The sequence below is a fragment of the Dendropsophus ebraccatus genome, chromosome 4, assembly GCF_027789765.1.
Source record: "Dendropsophus ebraccatus isolate aDenEbr1 chromosome 4, aDenEbr1.pat, whole genome shotgun sequence".
Classification (NCBI taxonomy): Eukaryota; Metazoa; Chordata; class Amphibia; order Anura; family Hylidae; genus Dendropsophus; species Dendropsophus ebraccatus.
The window spans coordinates 55,938,247-55,964,754 of record NC_091457.1 but is presented as its reverse complement, the minus strand read 5'-3'; the positions used below and the strand labels follow the sequence as shown (position 1 = coordinate 55,964,754).

Below are 26,508 nucleotides of genomic sequence, written 5' to 3'. Positions count from 1 at the left end.
CAGCCTATTACCTAGGCTATATCCTGGAATTCCAGGCGGTACTCGGGCTGTCTCCTCCTTCCCCACGGACTGGGAAGGCATCGGGAATCAAATACGGCACGTTCGAATTCGAACCTAGGATTGCCCGATGTTCGATCATCTCTAATTCTCGGCTGGTCAGAATAAACCTTTACTGGTTTCACAAATGGCTTTCTGGAAACATGCCACTGCAGTTTTTGAGCCAAGACCAGGAGTGTATCTGGCAGGTAGGAGACATAAGTGCTTCCTTTATTTTGCCCATTACTTTGAATTCACTTCTGGTTTTGTGTGAAACCAGCATTAAATCAGACCCAATGTTGTCTACTAAGCAGAAATCACACAGAATCGTGCTTGAGCCTCAGTATCTTTATTTACTTTTATCTGGTCAACACTAAATACTTAGGGTATGTTCCCACTACAGAATACGCAGCGGAATTCCAAGTGGAGGCTGCACAGCGGACTCCTCTTCAAGTTCTGCCTGTCCAATAGGCGAAACGAAATCTGCAGTCGACGAAAGAATTGATGTGTCAGTTCTTTGTGCGGACGGCCAATTTCACTTGATAATATCATTGCGTCTATGGGACAGGCGAAACTTTAAGGGGTTATCCAGCGCTTCAAAAACATGGCCACTTTTCCCACTCTCTTGTCTCCAGTTCAGGTTAGGTTTGCAGTTAAGCTCCATTTACTTCAATGGAACAGAGTTTGAGACCCCACCCAATCTGGAGACAAGAGAGGGGAAAAAGTGGCCATGTTTTTGTAGCACTGGATAACCCCTTTTAGCGGAGTCTGCTGCGTGGCCTCTGCTTGAAATTCTGCCGCATATTCCGTAGTGGGAGCATACCCCGAGGCATGTGGTTCCAAGTAAAATTGACACACCCAGCCTTGCATCTGACGGGCAGCTGTGCACCAAGAGACGACAAAATAAATACTCATGCAGCCAGTCTCTATGGCGTCTCTCCTGCCATGCAGGAACCACTGCACACAAGGGCTTCTCCTCATGTACCAGAACCCTGCACACTTGCTAAGGATTAAAATATTAAAACCACTAAAGTCACACAGGGACCAGAGAAGTTAATACAGCACATGATAGCTCCTCATCCAGACAGTAACAGTCATTAGTTCCCTAGAATGAGGTACTTTATGTCTTCTTCATCCCGTCAGCTCTTGATCAGTGTCTGATCCTGCCTACAACGCAGTCATAACATGCTATACAGATAGACCCTGCCATCATTAACATAAGAGAGAGACCCCATATAGTCATCTCACACTAACACACAAGTTAAAAGCACACAGTCTCTGGGACTCCCTCGTTGGGGGGGGATGGGCAGCAGCTGATGGGCACGAGCAACAGCAGACACTGTGTAAGTGGGGTGAGAAATGCTCCTGTAGTGGACATGGTGTTAGAGGAATACTGAAGCGGTCATTTTTCTATAAAGGAGTATGTGCCAACAGCAGGAACGATGCAGGTGACTCCCTCTCCTTTTAACCCCTCCATTTCCCTTGCTTTTGGGTAACAAAGGAAAATGCTACAGAATGATCCGACTTCCTCTTTCCTGGTTTAATAGGAGCTGTATCGATCCTGTGGGACAAAAAAAAGCTGGGTAAGTATATAACATGATGAAAGTATATGAGGAAAAAAACATAATAAATATGGCACCTGTAGAGAGTTCATCACACCATTCGCCAGGACTGCCATCTTGCCTGCAACAGATTTTACTCCCTGCTTGAAGTGAGTAATGTCTGTAGATGGGATCACATTACCCAGGGAAACACCACCTAGGGACAGAAGCAGAAACTGCTCACTATATGTCCAGCTGTAAGAACAATGAACACAAACTAGTGCAAAGGAAAAACACTAACCTCCAAGATTTACAGAGTCAGACTCTCCAAAGAGATCAGCTGAGCTGATGGAAGTACTGGAGGATAACTGCTGCAGGCGGGATCTGGCTTCATACTGCAAACAACATTAAAACATATTATCCAATATACATCATTTAGGACTTTCAATAGATTCATGGGAGCTTCAGCACTAAACATCGCAGATAAGTGGCATGTCACTTTTTTTTTTGCATGCTTCCCCACCTCCCACTGAAGTCAATGGGCACAAGGTTTCAGATGCAGACACTGTCCACAGAGATCAGCAAGGTTTCCACAGCAAAAGCAGCCAGTTTAATGATGTATGTTTTATTTCATGTGGCAATTTATAATTTTGGCATTTAAATTTTTATTATTATGACTTTATTGCACTAACATACCAGTTGCTTTAGGTTTACATGTAGCAGATCTGCTGCAGATTTTTATTCCAGATTTGTGGAAATTCCACAGCACAATACTTAGCAAATAAAATGGTCGAGAAAAGTGTTCTGCACATCAAATTTATTCTGCCAATTTGCAGTTCACCACAGTTTTAAATTGTGGATTTTATTGCAGAATTTGACTTCTACTTCCAGATTTCTCACAGATCTGCAGCAACAGAGTTGGTTTACTTTAGCTTGATTTCACCTCTGTTGGAAAATCCAAGTCAAAAGCCATACTATTTGGAGCGGAGTGACCACTGTGGATTTCCTTGCAGACTTCTGGGGCTTTACTGCAGAAAACCTTGTCTACAAATCACTAGTTGGCCAAATTCACACAAGCACAGTATGGGTGTATTTTTGTAGTGGGGCTAATATGAACTACTTTTAGTCCAGATTCTCGCTAGCACGATATAGGTGGAACACTTTTACAACTATGTTATGGCCACAAGTCCTGGCATGTTCGCAAGTCTAACAATCTGAACTGACAGCATCATCTTTATCCATAATGCTGCCAATCTGGGTCATTAGACCTGTGAGTAGACCAGGACTTGTGGCCATAACATGGGTGTAAAAGTGTGCCGCCTATATCATGCTAGTGAGAATCTGGCCTAAAAGTAGTCCATATTAACCCCACATAAAAGCCATATACCAAGTACATTTCCAAGATTTAATCCATTCCTGCTACAATGGTTTTCATTTTTCAGCTTTCCTTTTTTATCCTAGGACCCTTTTATTTGCAGGACAAGTTGTAAAATGAAGGGTACCATTAAGAAGTACAATATAAATGTTTATTAGTGTATATTTTGTGTTTTTAGGTTTATCTTAATATCCTGCCCCCCTATAACTTAAAAAAAATAAATAAATATTATATATATATATATATATATATATATATATATATATATATATATATATATATATATATATATATATATATATAATATTATATATATATATATTTTTTTTTTTTACATGAAGCTGGAGTTTTTCATTGGCAGCATTTTGGGTTGGACAGAGGTAGTGGGGTGGGAGTTAGGGTGCGTTTACACAAACATATTTGAGAAGCCAAAGCCAGGAACAGACTAAACAGGGAACAGGTCATAAAGACTGAGATTTCTCCTTTTTTTCAAATCCATTCCTGGCTTTGGCTTAAAAAAATCTGTCAGATAAATCTTCCTGTGTGAACACACCATTAATTCCAACTACAGATGCAACTCTCACCCGCTTCATACACCTGGACCAACATTTGACATACATGTACACCAAATTTGGGTTAACTATCCTAACCACAGACACCAAAGATATTATGGCTACGCGGGTCAGAGAGACAGTGTGCTGTCCCAAATGTTCGGAGGAGATAGACGATTTTATACATTTTGGATTTATAGGGCATTAGGAGACCTATGGAGGCAGGTAAAAAAGACTTGATAGTCAAAGTATTCAGGACTGAAACACCAGTGTCTCTGAAGTGTGCGTGTTGGGGTATGTAGAAGAGGTGGTGGGAGATGATTTTGAACAATTAAGTACAGTCAAAATACTGTTCTCATACACAAAAGGCTATTGAGAAATATTGGATTCAGAAATATGTGCCAGGTATTCAAGAAGTTCTCCTCACAGTTAATAATACAATTCTTATGGAGAGGAGGGTCTATATGAAATGTAAGGCTCCTTCTAAGTTCGAAAAAATCTGGGGATGACCGGGAGTACCATCCGCAGCATTGTTGAGAGTGATCAGCACAAGAGTGGGTTAAGGAAGCTACTGAGCTTTTAGGAAGAATTATGCATGTTAGAGGAAACACAGCAAAGCAGTTGGGAAAGGGGTGAGGGGGGGGATTACACACGTATAGACTGTTGAAGTTATGTGTGCTCGATACTTTTGGGTTTAGGTGAAAAACTGAACGTTGTTTTACTATGCTGTTTTTTCCCAATAAACTAAGATCTGATTTAAAAAAAAAAAAAAAAAACACAAAAACATCCTAACCACAGATTTATCAGCAAAGCAGTAGATTTGCAATTCATACTGAAAAAAACAAACTGCAATTAAATATCACCCCCTAGCGGATATAGTCTTTCATTACACCAACCCTAAGAAAATTCTTTGTCTTTAATAGTAAGATCTCATTTTCATTAGCAGACATGCTCATCCCCAGTATACTTCTGTATTGTCCAACAGGACATATTAACAGCTAGTCAAAGCAATTCAATAATTTAACATGAATCGCTATCAAGTTGAGTGTCCATGAGCATCAGCTGAACAGATTTCCCCCTGCTTCATGAGCCAGATTTGTTTCCCCATTAAACACCCTTCTTAAGCTGCACAATACTGAGAATAAAGCTCTAACCTAGTTTTCCCCAGTCTGTAAACAGCCAGTAAGCTGTAGTTCAGCGAGTATGGGACAGCACAATCGGCCCAGTTCCTGAAACACAGCGGCTCTACAGCCAGGGTGTAGAAGAGACGGTCATAAATCTGTCACTGCCTAATAAATGCTCCTGCCTGGTGGCAGCTAAAAAGGTTACAGAGTGAGTTACAGTTGAGGGAACATTGGTGCAGCCATGCAGAGCAAATGCTGATATATTATGAAAGGCAGAGGGGGAGACATTTCTGAGGCAGTGCAGGCAAGGACATTAGGCTGGTGATTTCCACACCAATGATTCAATGTCCTGGGGGGAAAAAACAGGGCTTTGTGCAGATAATAAAATGGTGAAAAATGAGACTGGGAAGAGAAAGCAACCAATTAAATAATCAACTAAAGGGAACCTCAGCTATTACTCTAGCAAAGTCAATGAGACAACTCACAAAGTATAAAAACTGTAGATATGCAGTGAGAAACGAAAGGACTGCTCAAAGGGGAAATTTGGTAACTGCTTATTACTACATATAATTCTTGTTTATGTGGTACCAACAGAGGCTGTAAAGCTGTACACTGGCAGTCACTCACACGAGTCCCAGCCCCTACTGTATATACACATATATGCTAGGGCCAATTTCCACTGCTACGCCTTTGGATTGTGGGATGAACCAAGAGGAAACCCACCAGATATGGGAAAACATACAATGGGAGAGCCAGAGCCGATATCCATGGCCACAAATATACACCAGAATGAAACAGATACCACAACACTATGGGCCTTCAAGTGCAAAAACACAATCCACTTGTGCAGCTATGAATTCTCAGGAGTATGGGGCAGAGATCCTACCTCAGCATCTTGCTCTCTCCCGAAGAACATGTCTGAGGAGATTGCTTTTGCGCTGGCAAATTTTATGCGTGCCTCATTGGACTCGGGAGTCGGAGTACTTTCTGGCTTTCTTCTATTTGCAGGCCTATAGTAGAAATAAAATGCCATTAGTAAGTCAATAAATCATTCAAATATACTATACTAACATTTCTAAGGGTCCATTTACACAAAAAGATTATCTGACAGATAATCTGCCAAAGATTTGAAGCCAAAGCCAGAAACAGACTATAAACAGAGATCAGGTCATAAAGGAAAGCCTGGGATTTCTCCTCTTCAAATACATTCCTGACTTTGGCTTCAAATCTTTGGCAGATAATCTGTGTAAAATTCCAAAATTGGGAAAGTATTCTTAGTTGACCTATGTAACATTTGTACAATTATGTGCTAAATAATAAAACGCTGCTACCAAAAAGGTCTACGGAGGTACTGGTGGACAGTACACGCAACGTTTAGTGATCAGTGCCAGGCAGTAGCTGTCGAGGCTAGTAAATTAATGGGAGGCATCAAAAGAGGTGTAAAGATGAGAACATACTTTTGCCTCTTTATAAATCACTGGTCAGACCACACATAGAATACTGTGTACAGTTCTGGGCACCAGTATATAAAGCAGGACAAGACTGACGTCACAATATACAACTATATGAATGAATGAACAGTACAGAGATCTTTCTGGTGATCGTTTTAAACCTAGGCTTGTAAACCATGACAAGGGGGCATCCTCTACGTCTAGAGGAAAGAAGGCACAAACCAGATACGAGGATATTTGTCACCAGTATGAAAGCTATACCACAGAGTCAAAATAATCTCACAGAGGGGGGGGGGGGGAGGTATGACAATTAAATGTGATATCCCCTCTGTGAGCTTAGAGGAAAGAAGTATAGGGGTGGGGGGATTCTTAACCTCTTAAGGATGGGGCCAATTTTCGTTTTTGCGTTTTAGTTTTTTCCTCCTTGTGCTTAAAAGGCCATAGCACTTGCATTTTTCCCCCTAGAGACCCACATGAGCCCTTATTTTTTGCATCACTAATTATACTTTGCAATGACAGGCTGAATTTTTGCATAAAGTATACTGCGAAACAAGGAAAAAATTCAAATGTGTGGTGAAATTGAACAAAAAACACATTTTTTTTATTTAGGGTTTTTTTGTTTTTACGCTATTCGCCCTGGGGTAAAACTGACATGTTATATATGTTCCTTAAGTCGTTACGATTAAAACGATATATAACATGTATAACTTTTATATTATCTGATGGCTTGTAAAAAATTCAAACCATTATTAACAAATATACGTTCCTTAAAATCGCCCTTTTCCCATGCTCATAGCGCTTTTATCCTGTGGTCTATGGGGCTGTGAGGTGTCATTTTTTGCGCCACGATGTGTACTTTCTATCGGTACCTTGACTGCGCATATCCGACTTTTTGTCGCTTTTTATTTGGATTTGATGCGACCAAAAATGCGCAATTTTGCACTTTGGGATTTTTTTGCACTTACGCCGTTTACCGTGCGAGATCAGGAATGTGATTAATTGATAGTTTGGGCGATTACACACGCGGCGATACCAAACATGTTTTATTTTTATTTATAACATGGGAAAAGGGGGGTGATTCACACTTTTATTAAGGGAGGGGGCTTTTTACTGAAAATTGTTTTTTTTTTTTACACATATACTAGAAGCCCCCCTGGGGGACTTCTAGTATAAGTATACAGATCTCTCATTGAGATCTTTGCTGTATACTTATACAGCAAAGATCAATGAGATCGGCACTCTGATGCTTTCAGCTGCTGCAGCCGAAAACAAACGAGTGCCGAGCCGGGATCAGCGCCATTTCGGCGGAGACCACGGTCGGCACCAGTCACCGGACCACGGAGGAGCGATCTCCGCCACTAGACACCAGGGAATCTTTGACAGCTGCATCTGATTACAGTATTAGCGGCACGGTGATGAGACCGTGGCCGCTAATACTTGCGGTCCCGGGCTACAAGCGGCACCCGGAACCGCGGCGGTTCAGAGCGGGGTCGCCGCGCAGCCACGCTCTGAACACCTCTTGCGGGCGCATGACGTACGGGTACGTCATGCGTCCTTACAAGGTTAAAGGGGCTGTCTAGCAAAAAAAAAAAAAAAAAATTCTTACAAATCAACTGGTGTCAGAAAGTTATATAGATTTGTAATTTACTTCTATTTAAAAATCTCAAGTGTTCCCATAATTATTAGCTACTTTTGTCATCCAGGAAATGTTTTCTTTTCAGTCTGGCACAGTGCTCTCTGCTGCCATCTCTGGCTGAGACAGAAACTGTCCTGAGCAGGAAAGGTTTTCAATGGGGATTTGCTGCTGCTCTGGATAATTCCTGTCTCGGACAGATATGTAAGCAGAGAGCACTGTGTCTGAATGTAAATAAAACACTTCCTGCAGGATATATAGTAGCTTATAAGTACCGGAAGAGTGGAGATTTCTTAATAGAAGTAAATTACAAATCTATATAAACTTTAAGACACCAGTTGATTTGAAAGAAAACATTTTTCTATGAACAACCCCTTTAACTGTGAGAACAGTGAGACTATGGAACTCTGCCACATGTTGTTGTGATGGCTGATTCATTTAACAAGTTTATGGGGTGCCCGTACCTTCTTTCATTTTAAAAATAACACTACTGGCCTATTGATGGGACTTCATAGAGGAAATACTGGGATAAAATATATAATTTAAACCTACATGACCTACATAGTTGTTTGAGTTATTATAGCCCTTTGGCGTTGAATTGTATGATTTTTTAAGATTTTTTTTTTCCTGCAAGAGACTTATAGTACACGGACTAGAGATGAGCAAACCGGGTTCGGGTTCGAGTATTTGATTAGCTGGGGCTGCTGAACTTGGATAAAGCTCTAAGGTTGTCTGGAAAACATGGATACAGCCAATGACTATATCCATGATTTCCACATAGCCTTAGGGCTTTATCCAAGTTCAGCAGCCACCGCTAATCAAATGCCTAAAGTTCGGGTTCGGATCGACTCGAGCATGCTCGAGGTTCGCTCATCTCTAACACAGATGTATTTATGCTCATACATGGGTTTATCTACTATAAATTAACAAGAGGACCCCCATTCTTGGTATCTGTGGGCCCAGTAGCCCAAAGTGCATTAATCAGGCTTTAACAGCATGTCCAAGGGCAGTTTCTATAACCGATGTAGCACTGTCTGTGAGTAGCACTGTCTGTGAGTATGTAACCATCATAGAAGACACAGCACTGACATTAAAGTGGTTATCCAGTGCTACAAAAACATGGCCACTGTTCCCCCTACTGTTGTCTCAAGTTCAGGTGCAGTTTGCAATTAAGCTCTATTTACTTCAATGGAACTGAGTTTCAAAACCCCACCCAAACTGGAGACAACAGTAGGGGGAAAGTGGCCATGTTTTTGTAGTGCTGGATAACCTCTTTTAAGGCATTTCCCATTGTATAAAAGAGGCTAATGTCTAGGATCCTCACTTATCCTGCAAATAAGGCGCTGCAGAACAGATTTAGTAGTGTGTCCCACACATAGCCTTTCCAGACAAATTTGTTGTGCAGGAAAACCACAGAACACCACCATTCAAGTAAACTGGGCTGGCTGATGTTCCTGGCACTGCAAGTGGCCAACTTGCACAGATAAACTGTGAAGGGACTACAGTGCTGAATCAATGTTGCTGTCTCTTTATTACCAATATTATGGGAGTCCCTTGGGTCACTATATGAGATAGGAAAATTCCTTTAACAACATCTAATAGAAGGCAATGATTTACCGGTCTCGTGCAGGTTGAATACTGGAAATGGTCACCTCTCGCTCATCGTCAGCCTTGTCTGCTGACCCCCACGTTGAAACTTCATTTTCCCATCGTGGGCTAAACCCTTCACCTAGTGAGAATGGGTTATCTTTATATCTAAGGAGAGAAAGGAAACACTCAATACAAGTGTGTGTGTTACATAAAAGAACTGCGATACCCTACAAGGAATGATATATCTTGTATTATGTTCTTCAGCTACAATACAAACTTTTGTGTGGGACACAAACTAAAACTTACTTAGGAGGACCAGAGGTAAAGCTGGCATCTTCCATAAGGTCAAGCTGTGAACGGGAGGATTTAGTAGAGACAGGCGTTTCTTGTTCGATTACATGCATTTCTGACAGAACAGAGTGAGAGATGGAGCTGGAAAAAAAACAAAGAAAAAGTTAATTATATGTTGCCTAACTAAATAACTAAGAAATTACACTGAAATCTAAGCTTTTTTTAACAACTATGCACTTTGCATATGGAAATAACATTCAGCTATTAGTATAATATCCATTTGCAGGGGACATAAACGACACAATGCACAGTTGTGAAGGAAAGATGCCCCAGAATGTTCTAATTTTTTTTAAACTAAAACCGATGGGTCAGTATAGCCAACATAAATCTTAGAAGTTGTGCACAACCTTTGTGCCTTGTCTTGCCTAAAGTATGGGGGAGATTTATCAAACTGGTGTAACTTAAAATTGGCCCAGTTGCCCTTAGCAACCAATCAGATTTTACCTTTCATTTTCCAAAGAAAATGTTAGGGGCAACTGAACCAGTTCTACTTTACACCCCTTTGATAAATCTCATGTCCATATATCAGTATAGTACAGTACAATGTAAGAAAAGTGTACCTGCGGGAAGCAAGGCCCATACCCAGGCGTTCAGCCTGTTCTCTCTTTTTTCCTTCCAAGTTTTGCAGCTTCTTCTCCTCCTTCTTACGATCTATCTGGAGCTCTTGGTAAGCCAGTCTCATGGAGGATACACTAGACAAAAAGTCATAGTGAAGCAGTGACGTTTACACTCTCAAGCACACAAGCTGATGGAGAAGTACACAGATAAACTCACAGTGATTCCTCAGCTTCTTTGCGGAGCTCTGCTGCCTGTTGTTCCCTCAGTTTCTCTGCAACCTGGGCCTTCTTCTCAATTTCACTAAAACTTTGGCTGCTAACTTTTTGGGCACCAAGGCCCTTCTTAGCCCCCAGCTGTAAAGGAGTTAAATGTGAGTAACATATGGCCATTTCACAGATCTACGCCCCTCTAACCTCTCCATACTTACCCCTTTCTTGGCAGCTATAGGTTTTTTCTTTCCAATGAGTGATGGTTTTACCTCTACAAGAAAGCAGCAAAAACAGTAAAAAGGCTGCAACGTAAATGGGCTTGGAGTTAGTCAACAGGAGGCAGAGCACAGAAGTGAACCCCATGCTAGACATTAGATACTGTTAGTACAAGTTAGAACAATCGTGTCCACAGTGACATATCCTACTGTACGAATCAACAGCAAGACAGTCATACGCAGGCAAACTCTGTACCATGGACAGTAATTCAGCGACTCATTGGCCCAGATTTATCAATCTGTGTAAAACAAAAGACGGTGTAATTTGCTCATAGCAACCAATCACAGCACAGGCTTTGTATCTTTACAAACATATGTAAAACAAAAACTGACCTGTGGTTGTTGTGGGCAAGTTACATCAGTTGTTGTTTCCAACTTTTTGTAAAAATGTGGGCCATTGTCACTAAAGCGAACTAAGACTCCACAGTTTTCAAGCATACATTGTGCAGCTGCAAAGTCACCAATGTGAAGCCAGAGGGTAAGAGCACAGTCTGCACTGCAGAGACATGCCAAGCACACAGCAGCCAGAGCGAGCCAGTCACCATCTGGGTCACCTGTGCTGAGGGATGGCTCCTGAACACAGAGGCACATGGCCAGGTCTGAGGAAGAGAGGAACATGTATGACAATTCAGATGACGTATGGAACAAGGGGGGGGGGGGTGTATAGCATCTGTCGGGCAAACTATGAAAGACAATGATGGAGCAGCCACATGGGCTGCTGGATGCCACGCAGAATTATGCAATCTCTAAAAATCCATCTAACCCCCCATGTTGGGTTGCGCTTGCACTGATAATCTGCTTTCTGAAACATAATCCTTACACGTGCCTAGCTTTACACCTGCATTGTGTATCTGGTTTGTCATGAAGCACAATACTTTCCACAGAATCTGTTTTTGGTACTTTATTTTGCAATATTTATTCACAATTTGTATGTCCTGTGTGCCGTTTGGAGTACCATTTTATTGAAATATTTATTAAAAGCCAAGTTTTAGTCCTGCTCAATTGTAAACTATACTAGGTGATAAATAGTGCAGGGTTCCACCAATAACTAGAACAATGGTCCCCGGCCCTTGTCCTCCTTACTGCATGATTGGGGTGTAAAGGAAAGCAAAACGTTTTTGGCAGGTCAGCGTATACACTGCCACTCTATTCAATGTCTATGGGACAGATAGAAACATTTTTCAATCCAACAGTTTGAAGGGTGCAGCAAAATATACGCTTGGATTGCTGCTCTATATTAAAGAGGTACTCTCATCTCAACTAACATAGTTATACTTGTAAAATGTGTAACACAAAAGTTAAATATTTTAGCAAATGCAATCATTTAGCAAACTTGCCTCCTTCTCTTGATTTGCCCGCTCTTTACCTTCAACTGTTGACAGCTCATTGTCTAGGTTACCGACCACCACTGTAAAAAGCAGTGGTGTGGCTGTGCATGCGTATATATATGCGCTGTCAACAATCGGTGGGAAAGAGCAGCATATCAGGAGACTAAAACACTTAATGACTGCATTAGCTAAAACATTTATCTTGACAAGCCCGACAAGTTTTACTATATTAGTTGAGATGGAAATACCCCTTTAGTTATCCAAGTGCTACTTAACGGTCATGCTTGGGATCCAGCCTTCCCAGATGCTAAAACAGTAAGCGACAGAATAAGTATATTACCTACCTACTGTAGCCTTGGGCGACGTGCTTAGAATATCAACACTGGGACCTGACTCGGTACCTACAAGCAAGGAACTGATGAGAGCTAAACAGAACAATGGAGAATGTAAAACCACAAGTCACAGGATTCAGAAACACTCACATGGGGTTTCGTCACTTGCAGTGGCACTGGTTGGCTGTTTTGCTGATGGCTGGACAGACTCTGGTACTAGTTCTACAACAGGTGCTGCCTCCCAGGAGTTGGAAGACTAGAATACAAAGCAGAATTGTTAAGTTTAAAGGGGGTGACAATGCATATTAGCACACCACATCCACCATGGAAACACGCTTTGTCAATATAATCCAACTGCCTCCTCCAGTGTATACAGGTGACATTGTTTAATGGACAACATTTAACCAGAGACTGGAAGTGCAGGTTTACCTGGGTAAGCTCAGCAAAGAAGTCTGACTCATTTTTCTCTGGAGAGTTTGCAAGAGGGCAATTCATCCCATCTGCCCAAAGCTAAATAAACAAAAAAAATGAAATAATATATATCTGTTTAGATACAGCTGTACACAGATAAGCAAGTTGAAAGTAAGCTTCAAGATGTTAAAAGGCATCAATTTTAACCTATGACGTACCTGGTTAAATAGCAACCTGCACTGGCTAATTAACCATTTGAATGCCGACATCAAAACTGACAGTGGCATTTAAATGGCTCACGAAAGCCTTGCCTGGTGGTCTAGTGGCCAGATTAGCTTGCCACAATGCAATTGCCGTAAGCCGATCTGTTATACTTTTTGGTCCAAGCCTCTTCTTGTTCCCGATACTGTCCCTGACTCTTCAATCGCATCAGGCTGTCTGAAGCAGCCTGAAGCAATTGAGCCCAGATAACATCGATCAATGCAGTACATACGTTTTGCATTGATCCCTATGAGCAATCATGGTATTGCTCATAGGATTCCCCCTTTTTCCTATTTTTAAATAATAAACATATTTGCTATTAAAAAGTCTTCTATACGCAAGCAAGATACTGATACAAAGTACAGATCATGGTGCAAAAAATGTCTAAAATAGCCCCAAAGACCAAAAAATAAAAAAGTAACAATGGTCGAAAATAGAGCAATTTTAAACTTTTTTTTTCTTTAAGATTAAATTTTCAAAATACTTGACAAATATAGATAACATGTCTCTTTTACAACAGGATTAGTGGTGTAAAGATGACCCCCCCACAAAATTTAAAGTTGCTTTTTTTTCCCCTAAATAATATTTTTTTAGGTTTTGCAAAGTACAACAAAAAATTAGAGCTCATGTGTAGTTTTGCAAACTAAAACAAAAAATTTGAGCTCATGTGGATCTGAAGGTGAAAAAAATGCAAGTAGTACCGTGGCCTTTTAAACAGAAAGGTGGAAAAACAAACGTGCAAATTGTTAAATGTTAAAGAGAACCTGGGCAAACCATTTCCCTTGTCAATAGAGGAACTCCCTACACTGTCAATGATGGACTATCTCCATTGACAAAGGAAATATTAAAACAGTTGTCAATCCATTTATACTGCAAATAACAGAAATGGCACATGGTTTTCTAAGACACTTCAGAATTGTTATTTCATGGGGAATGCAAGAATTTTGCCTATTTGTACTCTAATTCTCTTTCTGCAAGCTGACTATGCCACATGTTCAATAGTGAGGGTGTATATGGTGTGAACTACACTGCTGACCAGAGGAAAGGTGTTGCAGATCCTTTATATGTGGAACAGGCTTGTATTACAGTGTAAGACAGTACATTAAAAGAGAGCCACAGCCACTTCATCCTAACCATTGGTAGGGGCAACTGTGCAAACAGAGACATGAAAGAAGTTTCCAATAACTAAAGGTACTCTTTATAGTTATTTTAGTAGAAAGAAAACTTCTAATATTTCAGCAGAATATCCCTTTAAGAGCACTCACATCAGTACCATGTTTAGACATGGCTGAGCTTGCCAGTTGCCTAATCTTCTCTCGATACATCTGAGCACTACGACTGTTGTACTTGGCATTTGTGTCGTTGGTGGTGCAGCCATGCTGGTGGAAGAAAGCATTCTGCAGGAAGTAAACAAAAGTAACATTTTACACGCTGGCAGATAATAACCAGAAACATGGGTTACTTGTGACTGAAGATACTTACTGCATTGGCATTTCCCCCGACCTGCATACACCGCAGCTGAAACCAGCTCCAGTTGGAATCTAGTTCAGTTGACCTAACAATGAAGGAAAGCTCTGATAAATGACCAGCACACAAGAGCAGCAGGAGTATTGTCCTTATGGTACAGACTCCTAGGATAGGCCATCGCTGGCTGATCACTGAGGTTGCTCGCTCCATATTTATTACACTCATCTCTTAGTAAGTATGCTGATTTCTGTAAGTGCACACTGCAAAATATATGCGGTCACAGCTCAAGTAAAGAAGCAATGTGATTACACTCACGACTTAAACCCCCAGCCACCCCTAATAGAGCTGACCACTACACACTTCAGCCCTTTAAGGGAATACCTGCAGCAGTTGATTTTTTTGCAGGGATTCTGCAACTGAAAATTAAAGTAGTAGTATTTTTTTTTAACCCCCCTGCAGGTCGGTGCATATACATATATATAAGCGGCACAGTTTTGTTCTAGGATGAAGCTGCGCCGTGGGACACCAATCATCATTGTTAAGCATATGTGCCAGCCTGTGGGATGGGGGAGGGGGGTTGATAAGGAAAAAAAAACCTGGACTAGGAACAGAGTAAATATATTACAGCTAGCAATGTTCAGATGAATAACAGAATTGCAGATATTTTGGCTACAGTATGTGAATTCCCCCCAGCAGTGTGGATAACCTGCAAAGGACTTACCTGATGAAGCTGAGGTGGACTCCCAAAGACCGGTGTATGCCAGAGCAATCAATGCATAGAAAAACTCCATAAGGGATGCTGGCCCAGCTTGGATTCTTGGCTCCACAGTCAAAGCAGGACTGAAAGAAACAGAAAGGGTTAATGTGGGAGCAGCAGCATAAAATGTAGCAAGACAGAAGACAGTATCATGGAAAAACAAAGCAGCAACTTGTTAGCACCTTCTAATGGAAAGTATGTAATGGAATATATTTACGTAGAAATGATCATCACAGTACTTTAGCCTTTGCTAGGGACCAAGCTTCATGGTGGGGAGTACAATACCGACAACATAGCCCCGATGTTATAGGTCTATAACCAGGAGTATGACACATGCGAACAAGAAGGAAATTAACAATTAGACTGAGCTCACCGAAAGTCTTGTGTTTAGATCAATACAGGGCAAAGGGTCACTCCAGGTATCAATACCAAAGGTTGTTCCTGTGTCATGCACCATCAGCTTATGGTCTGCACCAAGTATATCAGTTCTGCCTGTAATGACCCTTCAGGCATTGCATAATGACATTTTCTAAACCAGATTCAACATTCTGATGCACTTACATCACAGACTAAGGCTACGTTCACATTAGCGTTCGTCCTTCCGGCACCATTCCATCATCCTTTTCCGTTTTACAAAAAGCGAAACGGAAATTGTCAGATTCATTATAATCCCCAAAGATTTCAATGATATTTTATTGTGCTCCGTTTGACCAAATAGTGCTCTGTAAGCATGCAACCTGTTTAAGTTCCATTTTTCTGAACAGACGAAAAAATTGTGTTTGCAGTATTTTTTTTTTTCCGTTTTCAAAAACAGAACTTAAACGGATCGATGCAATTCGGTTTTTTTATAATGATAGTCAATGGTGATGAATCGAAATGGAAGGTTAATCCGTTTGCGTCCGTTGTTCAAGTTTCCGTCCCATTCAGTTTTCTAGTTGGAGTATGCGCAGAAGGGGAGAGAAGACAGGAAGTTCTTCTGGGAAGGAAGGGGAGGAGCACGAACGAAATTACAAACGGATGACAATGGAAGCAGACGGATGGCAAGCTTCCACTAATTTTACTAAAATAAACAGATACACTACCATTTTTGGCTATCCGTTTGCATCCGTTAGCAAATCAGTCTTTGGCTATCTGTTTACAAAAAATGAACGGATCCGTCAGTTTCATGTAAAAACGCTAGTGTGGCCAAGCCCTAAGGATTCTTCTGTGCAATGAGTAACTATACGTTAAATGAAGAGCAAATTTCTAATACCTGTTACTCACACGGCATATCATTCATTTGTATAGCTGCCATTTGAAACACATATGCCAGTGTTGGTCCCATCTTTGAGTATTACAACTTACCATGTATATACAGTTCTATAATAAACTGTGAGTAGCGGAACTGCTCATTTATGAATGTATGAATAGTATGAATGTTATAACAGGGGGAGGATTTTTAATTCTGCATACCCATAATGACTTTAAAGGGATATTGCTTGCTCAGGGTATGTCCACACTACGGAATCACAGCGGAATTTTAAGCAGAGTTTGCGCCTCAAACATACCCTTTTAGGCTATGTTCACACGCTGTAAGACACTAGACGTTCCGTGACTCGGCCGGTCACGGAACGCCCAGTTTCTGAAAAGATCATCCCATCCTCACTGCTGCAGAATTCGGATGCGGGCACATCACGCTCTATTGTGAGCACTGACAGGTTTTCTGCAGCCGCTATTCAATGGCTATGTGTATACACTCTGGCCGGGATTCCTCAGAAGGCAGCACTACGTAAGTACCGTAGAAATCACGACCATTATTACAACGGCCATGATTACTACAGAACTTAAGTAGTGTGAACATAGCCTTACTCCGTATACAGCATAAATGCCTGATTCATGCAGTTTCCAGTTGGGAGAACAGGAGTCTTGTGATCCCCAGTTACCAGACAGCATACCCCTCAATGCAGTAATGGATGAACTGGTTTTCACTTGTGGCAATGAAGTCTATGGCGTAACAGAAAGAGCTGGCGACCATTGCCAGGCAGCACCCTCTGCTCCATTAGGGACCCTGTGGGATAAGCTATTCTACCACATAAAATACAAGAATGGAAGCCTAGAACTCTATGTTAATAATTAAAGTTAATGTATTAACAAGCAGAATTCGGATACACACATCAACTAGCACAGCTAGCGCGGAAATTCAGATCAACACTAAGGGGGAGATTTATCAAACATGGTGTAAAGTGAGACTGGCTCAGCTGCCCCTAGCAACCAATCAGATTCCACCTTTCATTCCTCACAAGCTCTTTGAAAAATGAAAGGTGGAATCTGATTGGTTTTTAGGGGCAACTGAGCCAGTCTCACTTTACACTATGATAAATCTCCCCCTAAGTGATCACTTTATCACTCCTTTACGGATTTACATTGGCTTATTATCCCCATCCCTCAGAAATAACTAAAATTACTAGCAGGCAGTCTATACAGGTCTCTTCATCTTTCCAGAGGTCAAATGGTAGTCGTATCCTTATTCCACAGTCACATCAATCTGGGAGCAGGTCCCGGAGCATTGTTTTCTGGAGACAACTGTGATCAATAGCCGCCTGTGTGTGTGATGCTGTCCTCTCAGGAGGGGGAGGGGGAAGAAATACACCTCCAAAGCAGCACACAGACGTAAGCTGGGGTTTATCCCGATAGGCATTGTCACTGTAATTTATACGATTCCTGGCCTGTGATATGCAAGATACTGCATCAAAAAACCTACGTAAATATGTTCGCCCTAAATAAGTCTTACATCCACATGTAAGGTACCTTCTATATATCCATCCGCGCCTCCAGAATGTAGAAAAGTGCTTTTATTTCCTCGTGCAAAGTGTCAAAATGGCTCTCCTTAGCTCCTGAAGTGCGGAGGGCTGTAACATCTCCTTGCTCCCCCTCCCATACCAGACAGTTTACAGTGCAGAACGGTGCTATCAAATTCAGATCAAACACCTGCTCATAAATTGTATAGATAGGGCAGGAACACGACTGGGAAAAAAGGCCTCAGTGTTGGAAACGGTCTGTCCAGCAGGAATAGGGATGGGGATGGGGGGGGGGGGGGCGAGGAAGCTGCAGACGTGATGGCAATAAATGGGGCAACAAAGCTGGAGTGTTGCAATAGTCACGCTGCATTTACACAAAGCGATAATTCGATATCATTAATAGTACGATCGGGCAAATTATTGCTCTGTGTAAACGCAGCATTAGACGAATAAATCGTTAGAAAAATCATAGTAAAAATCATTATTGCAATCCTTTTTAGTGAACGACCACTTGAGAACTTGTTGAAAGATCAAAATGAACGATTTCTCGCTCGACGCTTGATCGTTTGCTGTGTTTACACTGAACAATTACCGCTCAAATGAGATTGTTATCGCGAAAATTCAAATTATAATCGTTCCGTGTAAACGCAGCGTCCGTGTAAATAGTCTCCAATCTGTGAGATCAGCGCCAATTTACAGCGAGCACCACACCATCTAATAAGGCCTTAGAATAGGCGGCTATCTCACATGCCCGACTACTGCTTCATTCACCTCAGGGACAGAGGAGCCCTACTTATTGTTCATCGGGGGTCCCAGCAGTCAGAACCACACCGTTCACTTACCATCTAGCCTCTGAATTGGTGAAAGTTTTTATAATGGGAAAAAACATTTAATACAACCGCCTCCATAGCAGTCACCTGGTGGTTACACTTCCAGCTGACTGGATCCCCTGCAGCAGCCACTACTAGGGGAAATGTACTGCTATACAGAGGCCATTCACATGAGTGACCTGAGGGAGTCACAGATGGGGAGGCTGAGTACCACAAACCCTTTAAATAACCGATTCACCAATTCCTTAGGCTTCTAGATAGTAAATCTACTAATACAGTGGGGTCTGGTACCTGTGACAATAGAGAGGACAACATCAGCAGACATGACAGCTCCGCTGTGGTACTACAAGGAGCAGAATGCTACTGACAGGAGGTGCTGGGACTTGTAGTGTCAGACTAGCTAGAGATATAGGACACCATAGGTACCATCAGTCACTGACAACTGGGCCACTACAGCTACATGCAACCCTAGCTGCTACAAACCAGCCCCTGCCCTCTGCACCAGCCCCCCGCAGCGCCGCCGCCTCACCTTGTTGGTAGGTGCCGTCCGCAGTCGCTTAAAAACGGCTTGGATCTCCGCTTTAGTCGGCTCGGCAGCCATGTTTTCTCGCTCCCATTAACCACTACGATCCTTCCGTTTCCCAACCAATCACAAAGTAGAACTCACTCATGTGAGGCGCCGCATAAACTAACCACTCACAGAGCAGAACACAAGCGGCCAATCACAAAGAAGAACACATTTCAAGGCGGTGCTATGAAAATTGACCAAAAGCGATAGGATACGTTTATGCGCACCAGCACGTCTTACGTAACGCTGGCGTACATGTTGGTACTCCCTGCCGGAGGTGTTGCGCTATCAAACGAGTGTTCAAAGATGGCGGATTTTTTTTATGTTTTTGGCTATCTTTAGTCAAATTGATTTTGTTAAGGTTGTAATTATAAATATATACGATATTTACTACATGAGGTCGTGTAAAATATTGTTATGACGGTTTTCGAGGAATGTCACATAAAGGGATGTAATTTACACCTATAACGGAAAGGTGGCGCTGGTCCAGTGGATCCATTGCTTGTGTGTTGCAGCTGTAGTGGAGCAGAGTTAATTTGGCAAAACAGGGGTTCATTTAAAGGGGGTTTCCTGCATTAGAAAAACATGGCCACTTGTCAAGAATGGTGCTGTCTCTGAATGAAAGTGGTCATGTTTTTTTTTTTTTTTTTCAATGGATTAACCGTTTAGGGTGCCTACACACAGGACGTATCGCAGCAGAAATCTTGCTGGGAGTTTTGCAACGATATCCGCTCTGATGTAAGGTCCTGGCAGGTCCCTGTAAATACATACTCACAGCGGTGTGAAAGTCTGCTGCGAGTATGTAAATCATCCGCCCCTCCTTAATTGGCTCCCGCTGTATACAATACATTACCTGTCTTCAATCCTTGCTGCATGCTGTCCCAGCTTTCTGCTCTCCCACCCAGCCAATCAGTGGTTGGCTGGGCGGTAGAGCAGGAAGCCTGGACCCCGTGCAGCAAGGATTGAAGACAGGCAGGGCCGCCATCAGGAATTTTTGGGCCCCATACAGCCAAAATGTCTGGGCCCCCCTACCAAAATGGGGAACATATTATTATTTTTTTACAGTCCAAAATATTTGCTGATTTACAAACCAAAATATAATGTACGGTACCTTTTCTGCAATCTCTGATATGTCATAGTAACAGTTATCAGTATTGCAGCGTGTAGTAGTACAGGTAGACAGTACATGCTGGGAGTTGTAGTGTAGTCGCAGGTTAGCTGTCAGTACATGCTGGGAGTTGTAGTGTTGTCACAGGCTGACAGCTAACGTGCGACAGCACTACAACTCCCAGCATGCACTGACAGCCTATGACAACACTACAACTCCCAGCATGCACTGACAGCCTATGACTACACTACAACTCCCAGCATGTACTGACAACCTGTGACAACACTACAAATCTTAGCGTACTGACAGCCTGTGACAACACTACAAATCCTAGCATGTACTGACAACACTACAAATCCCAGCATGTACTGACTGCCTGTGACAACACTACAAATCCCAGCATGTACTAACTGCCTGTGACAACACTACAAATCCCAGCATGTACTGACTGCCTGTGACAACACTACAACTCCCAGCATGTACTGACAACCTGTGACAACACTACAAATCCCAGCATGTACTGACTGCCTGTGACAACACTACAAATCCTAGCATGTACTGACAACACTACAAATCCCAGCATGTACTAACTGCCTGTGACAACACTACAAATCCCAGCATGTACTGATAACACTACAAATCCCAGCATGTACTGACTGCCTGTGACAACACTACAACTCCCAGCATGTACTGACAACCTGTGACAACACTACAAATCCCAGCATGTACTGACTGCCTGTGACAACACTACAACCACTAGTGGATTATAATAGGGGCCCTGAGGGGCCCATGACCACCCAAAAAGACTTATACTTTAAGTGGTGTACTGTCTCCTGGCTACATTTCTGCCATGATTTGCAAAAAATCACAGTTTTTTTTATGGCAATTTTGCACAAATTAGGACATCATGACATTATCTGTCCTGTACTATGAACGCCAGGCTAGTTCCGCCATAGTTACAGTGGGGTGGGGGGCCCAGGCTTGGTGAACAGCCCAGGGCCTTTGGTAAAGTTAATCCGCCCCTGACTACAACTCCCAGCATGTACTGACAGCCTGTGACAACACTACAAATCCCAGCATGTACTGACTGCCTGTGACAACACTACAACTCCCAGCATGTACTGACAGCCTGTGACAACACTACAAATCCCAGCATGTACTGACAACCTGTGACAACACTACAAATCCCAGCATGTACTGACAGCCTGTGACAACACTACAAATCCCAGCATGTACTGACTGCCTGTGACAACAACACTACAAATCCTAGCATGAACTGACAACCTGTGACAACACTACAAATCCCAGCATAAACTGACAACCTGTGACAACACTACAACTCCCAGTATTTACTGACTGCCTGTGACAACACTACAACTCCCAGCATGTACTGACTGCCTGTGACAACACTACAACTCCCGTGTATTCTAGAGCATTGCCCCCTGGGAAATCGAATATGCAAAAGAACACTGCAGAGACACCATCACATGTCTCGACATCAGTGAACTAGCCAGACCTTCCCTCCGGGAAGGAACAACCAAGCCAAAGCGTTCTCCAGTCAAGGAAACCACCTCAGCAAGGTATCCATCCACAGACAGCTGTTTCAGGGTTTTTGCCCCTCATCAGTGTGGAGTAGGTTTCTGGCTAGTGGGAGCAATGACTAGTAAGTGCATGCAAAAGGACGCTGGTTGACCTCAGGGAGATCAACCAAAACACCGCAGAGACACCATCACGTGTCTCAACGTCAGTGTATTCTAGAGCATTGCCCCCTGGGAAATCGAATATGCAAAAGAACACTGCAGAGACACCATCACATGTCTCGACGTCAGTGAACTAGCCAGACCTTCCCTCCGGGAAGGAACAACCAAGCCAAAGCGTTCTCCAGTCAAGGAAACCACCTCAGCAAGGTATCCATCCACAGACAGCTGTTTCGGGGTTTTTGCCCCTCATCAGTGTGGAGTAGGTTTCTGGCTAGTGGGAGCAATGACTAGTAAGTGCTCCCACTAGCCAGAAACCTACTCCACACTGATGAGGGGCAAAAACCCCGAAACAGCTGTCTGTGGATGGATACCTTGCTGAGGTGGTTTCCTTTACTGGAGAACGCTTTGGCTTGGTTGTTCCTTCCCGGAGGGAAGGTCTGGCTAGTTCACTGACGTCGAGACATGTGATGGTGTCTCTGCAGTGTTCTTTTGCATATTCGATTTCCCAGGGGGCAATGTTCTAGAATACACTGACGTTGAGACACGTGATGGTGTCTCTGCGGTGTTTTGGTTGATCTCCCTGAGGTCAACCAGCGTCCTTTTGCATGCACTTACTAGTCATTGCTCCCACTAGCCAGAAACCTACTCCACACTGATGAGGGGCAAAAACCCCGAAACAGCTGTCTGTGGATGGATACCTTGCTGAGGTGGTTTCCTTGACTGGAGAACGCTTTGGCTTGGTTGTTCCTTCCCGGAGGGAAGGTCTGGCTAGTTCACTGATGTCGAGACATGTGATGGTGTCTCTGCAGTGTTCTTTTGCATATTCGATTTCCCAGGGGGCAATGCTCTAGAATACACTGACGTTGAGACACGTGATGGTGTCTCTGCGGTGTTTTGGTTGATCTCCCTGAGGTCAACCAGCGTCCTTTTGCAAACACTACAACTCCCAGCATGTACTGACTGCCTGTGACAACACTACAACTCCCAGCATGTACTGACTGCCTGTGACAACACTACAACTCCCAGCATGTACTGACTGCCTGTGACAACACTACAACTCCCAGCATGTACTGACTGCCTGTGACAACACTACAACTCCCAGCATGTACTGACAGCCTGTGACAACACTACAAATCCTAGCGTAATGACAGCCTGTGACAACACTACAAATCCTAGCGTACTGACAGCCTGTGACAACACTTCAACTCCCAGCATGTACTGACTGCCTGTGACAACACTACAACTCCCAGCATGTACTGACAGCCTGTGACAACACTACAAATCCCAGAATGTACTGACGACCTGTGACAACACTACAAATCCTAGCATACTGACAGCCTGTGACAACACTTCAACTCCCAGCATGCACTGTCAGTACATGCTGGGATTTGTAGTGTTGTCACAGGTTGTCAGTACATGCAAGGATTTGTAGTGTTGTCACAGGCTAGCTGTCAGTACATGCTGGGAGTTGTAGTGTTGTCACAGGCTAGCTGTCAGTACATGCTGGGAGTTGTAGTGTTGCACCAGCTGGATACACACAGAATGGGAGAATCCTCTCTGACACCACATGACAGTCCTCCAGCTCCCAGCTTGTCTACTAACTCAGCTCTGCTACACCGGCCCAGCACATGTTCCTCTCAGGTGTCTCTCACTTCTGACCTCTTCAGTGTATGGGAGTCGGGAGGAGACATCATCAGTGTGGGTGACATTGGGGGAGCATGATCCCAGCATGTGCGACAGCATGGGACACACTGCCCGCTGGACTCACAGGACACGCTCACCTGGCCGCCATGTTTGAATTAGGCAGCACCAACAGCTGCAGTATCCCTGTCAGCAAACAAGCGCGCTGTCATGAACTCTTCATCACATGAAACTGAGGAGCCTTCCCATGAATTGCTCCGCGGGATGAGGTTATGGCACAGCGGTTCTGGTCTCCTGGGGGCGGGCAGGCGAACAGCCCAGCAGCAGGTGCCCTGACCTGCAGGAAGAGAAGTTTGCCCGGAGTGCTACAGCTCCCTCTGCAGGTCAGAGCAGACTTTTCACATACACACACTCACTCTCACACATGCATTCACACACACATTCATTCACTCTCTCACATATACACACACACATACATACATACATACATTCACTCTCACACATACATACTCATACATTCACTCTCACACATACATACTCATACATTCACTCTCACACATACATTCACTCTCACGCATACATTCACTCTCAAACATACATACATACACACACACACATACATTCATTCACTCTCACAAATACATACACATATACATTCATTCACTCACTTACTCTCACACATACATACATTCATTCACTCTCACACACTATATATATATATTTATTATATATATATATATATATATATATATATATATATATATATATATACACACACACACACACTCCCAACAGGCACTTACATTTCATTAGGAAGCTCCTTACATCTTCCCAGCACCTGCCTCCTGTGTCCTCCTCACCGGAACCAGCTCTCCCGCCCCTCCCCCTCCTCATCTGCACGGGGCAGGAAGGAGTCTGTGAAAGCCAGGAGGGTGGGGGCCCCGGTAACATCTCCACACAGGGGAGGGAGCAGGACCCACAGACTGCAGTTTAGTGAGAAGAACAGGTCTGTAAAGGTCGGTTCTTCTCACTAAAGACCCTATTCCACGGGTCGTTTAAAGGAGCAATATTGTTCGTATTCGGCCGATATCGGCCGCTACGAACGATATTCGTCCCGTGGAATAGAGTGCAACGATCAGCCGACATCGTTCATGTCGGCTGATCGTTGCAGTCGCTTGTTTTTCAACATGTTGAAAAACAAGCGACTGATATAGCAGCAATCTGCTGCCGTCGCTCCGTTGAATAGGAGCATCGGCAGCAGACGCTGCTATATCCTATGGGCTGCCCGGACGATCAGCGATCCCCCGGGCAGCCTCCCCGCAGCTCCCCGCCGCCCCCTCCCGCACTCACGATCCCCCGCGTTGAATAGCGGAGGCAGCGAGCGGGGAACGAGGAGCAAACGAGCGCTAATAGCGCTCGTTTGCTCCTCCAAACGACTCGTGGAATAGGGGCATTTAATGGCAAATATTTGCTGTCATTTTAAAACAACGGCTGTTATATTGAAATAATGGCAGTTATTTACTGTTATATGGCGGCCATCCACTCAATTTCAACATTGTGTGAACAGATCCTTTCTGTGTTTTTAATCCACTCCTGGTTTTGGTTGCAATATGAGGACCACAATACTGACTGAAATATACGTAGTGTGAACCCAGACTAAGGGTGCCTTCCACATACAGATTTATCTGACAGATTTCTAAAGCCAAAGCCAGGAACAGACTATAATCAGGGAACAGGTCAAAAAGGAAAGACTGAGATTTCTCCTCTTTAAAAATCCATTCCTGGCTTTCGCTTAAAAAATCTGTCAGATAAATCGATGTGTAAAGGCAACCTAAGCAGTGGGGTCCTCCTTGGCCTTCAGCCAATGTACCATATGTACAGCATGAATCCACCACTCCAAATGTCTCCAGTACAGATTGAAGTACTTTGGATATTGTATGTGCTTGCTTTGCCACATTTCTAGGGTTCTAGTTTTTCTTTCACCAAATTCGTAGTTTTGTAACTTTGAAACTGGGCTTATGCTTAGTATTTTAGTCAGGACTTTTAGCCAAAACCAGGAGAAGGTCCCCCAAAAAATTTTCTGCTCCATTCCATTCCTGGTTTTTGCCACAATAACCAAAATTCTACCTGTAAACACAGCCTCAAGCTCAATTCACATATCCGTAGTCCTGCCCATAGCTGCTTACCTACAGCTTCAGAAAGGATTTTGAATGTGCACAGTCCACATTTGCACAAACCACCTTATTCAAGATTGGGATCTCTGTCCGGGGCCATTTAAATGAATGGGTCCTTATTCTGTCCACATTTGCCCTGGTATGTGAAAGGGGCCGTAAGCACTGTTTAGAAGAAACAGTGGATCAAGGCAGCTGCATAAAAGTTTAGTCATCGACAAGTACATAGAAAGGAATTTTTTATTGTGTATTTGAAGTGTTTTTCATAACTAAGGTCACATGTATCTCTACCAAATGTATTAAAATGGCACACAATTTTCATAAATAACATATACTGTATGTAAGTTTCAAAGTGTGGCCCAGATTGGAGTGAGATTGTGCAAAAATATAAGACTGAGCAATAATTTGCAACAATTTTAAATTGTCACATGCATACATCAGTTACCACTAAAAGGTTTAAGAC

The 26,508-nt window shown here is 43.0% G+C and overlaps 1 protein-coding gene across 2 annotated transcripts; it reads right to left on the bottom strand.

The window, feature by feature from the left end:
* Positions 1–369: 369 nt before the first annotated feature.
* On the bottom strand, positions 370–19,522 carry ARFGAP2 (ARF GTPase activating protein 2). Of its 2 annotated transcripts, XM_069965868.1 has the most exons (17): positions 19,387–19,522; positions 15,215–15,333; positions 14,509–14,581; positions 14,292–14,423; positions 12,784–12,864; positions 12,505–12,610; positions 12,367–12,423; positions 11,249–11,293; positions 10,638–10,690; positions 10,427–10,563; positions 10,213–10,344; positions 9,608–9,733; positions 9,329–9,466; positions 5,514–5,637; positions 1,879–1,972; positions 1,676–1,794; positions 370–1,597 (listed from the first exon to the last, which is right to left on the bottom strand). In XM_069965868.1, exons 1-17 carry the CDS (start codon positions 19,456–19,458, stop codon positions 1,577–1,579), a joined length of 1,629 nt encoding a protein of 542 aa, XP_069821969.1. In that variant the 5' UTR covers positions 19,459–19,522; the 3' UTR covers positions 370–1,576. The 2 variants fall into 2 exon arrangements, with proteins under 2 accessions (XP_069821969.1, XP_069821970.1); XM_069965869.1 differs by lacking the exon at positions 11,249–11,293.
* Positions 19,523–26,508: the final 6,986 nt, after the last annotated feature.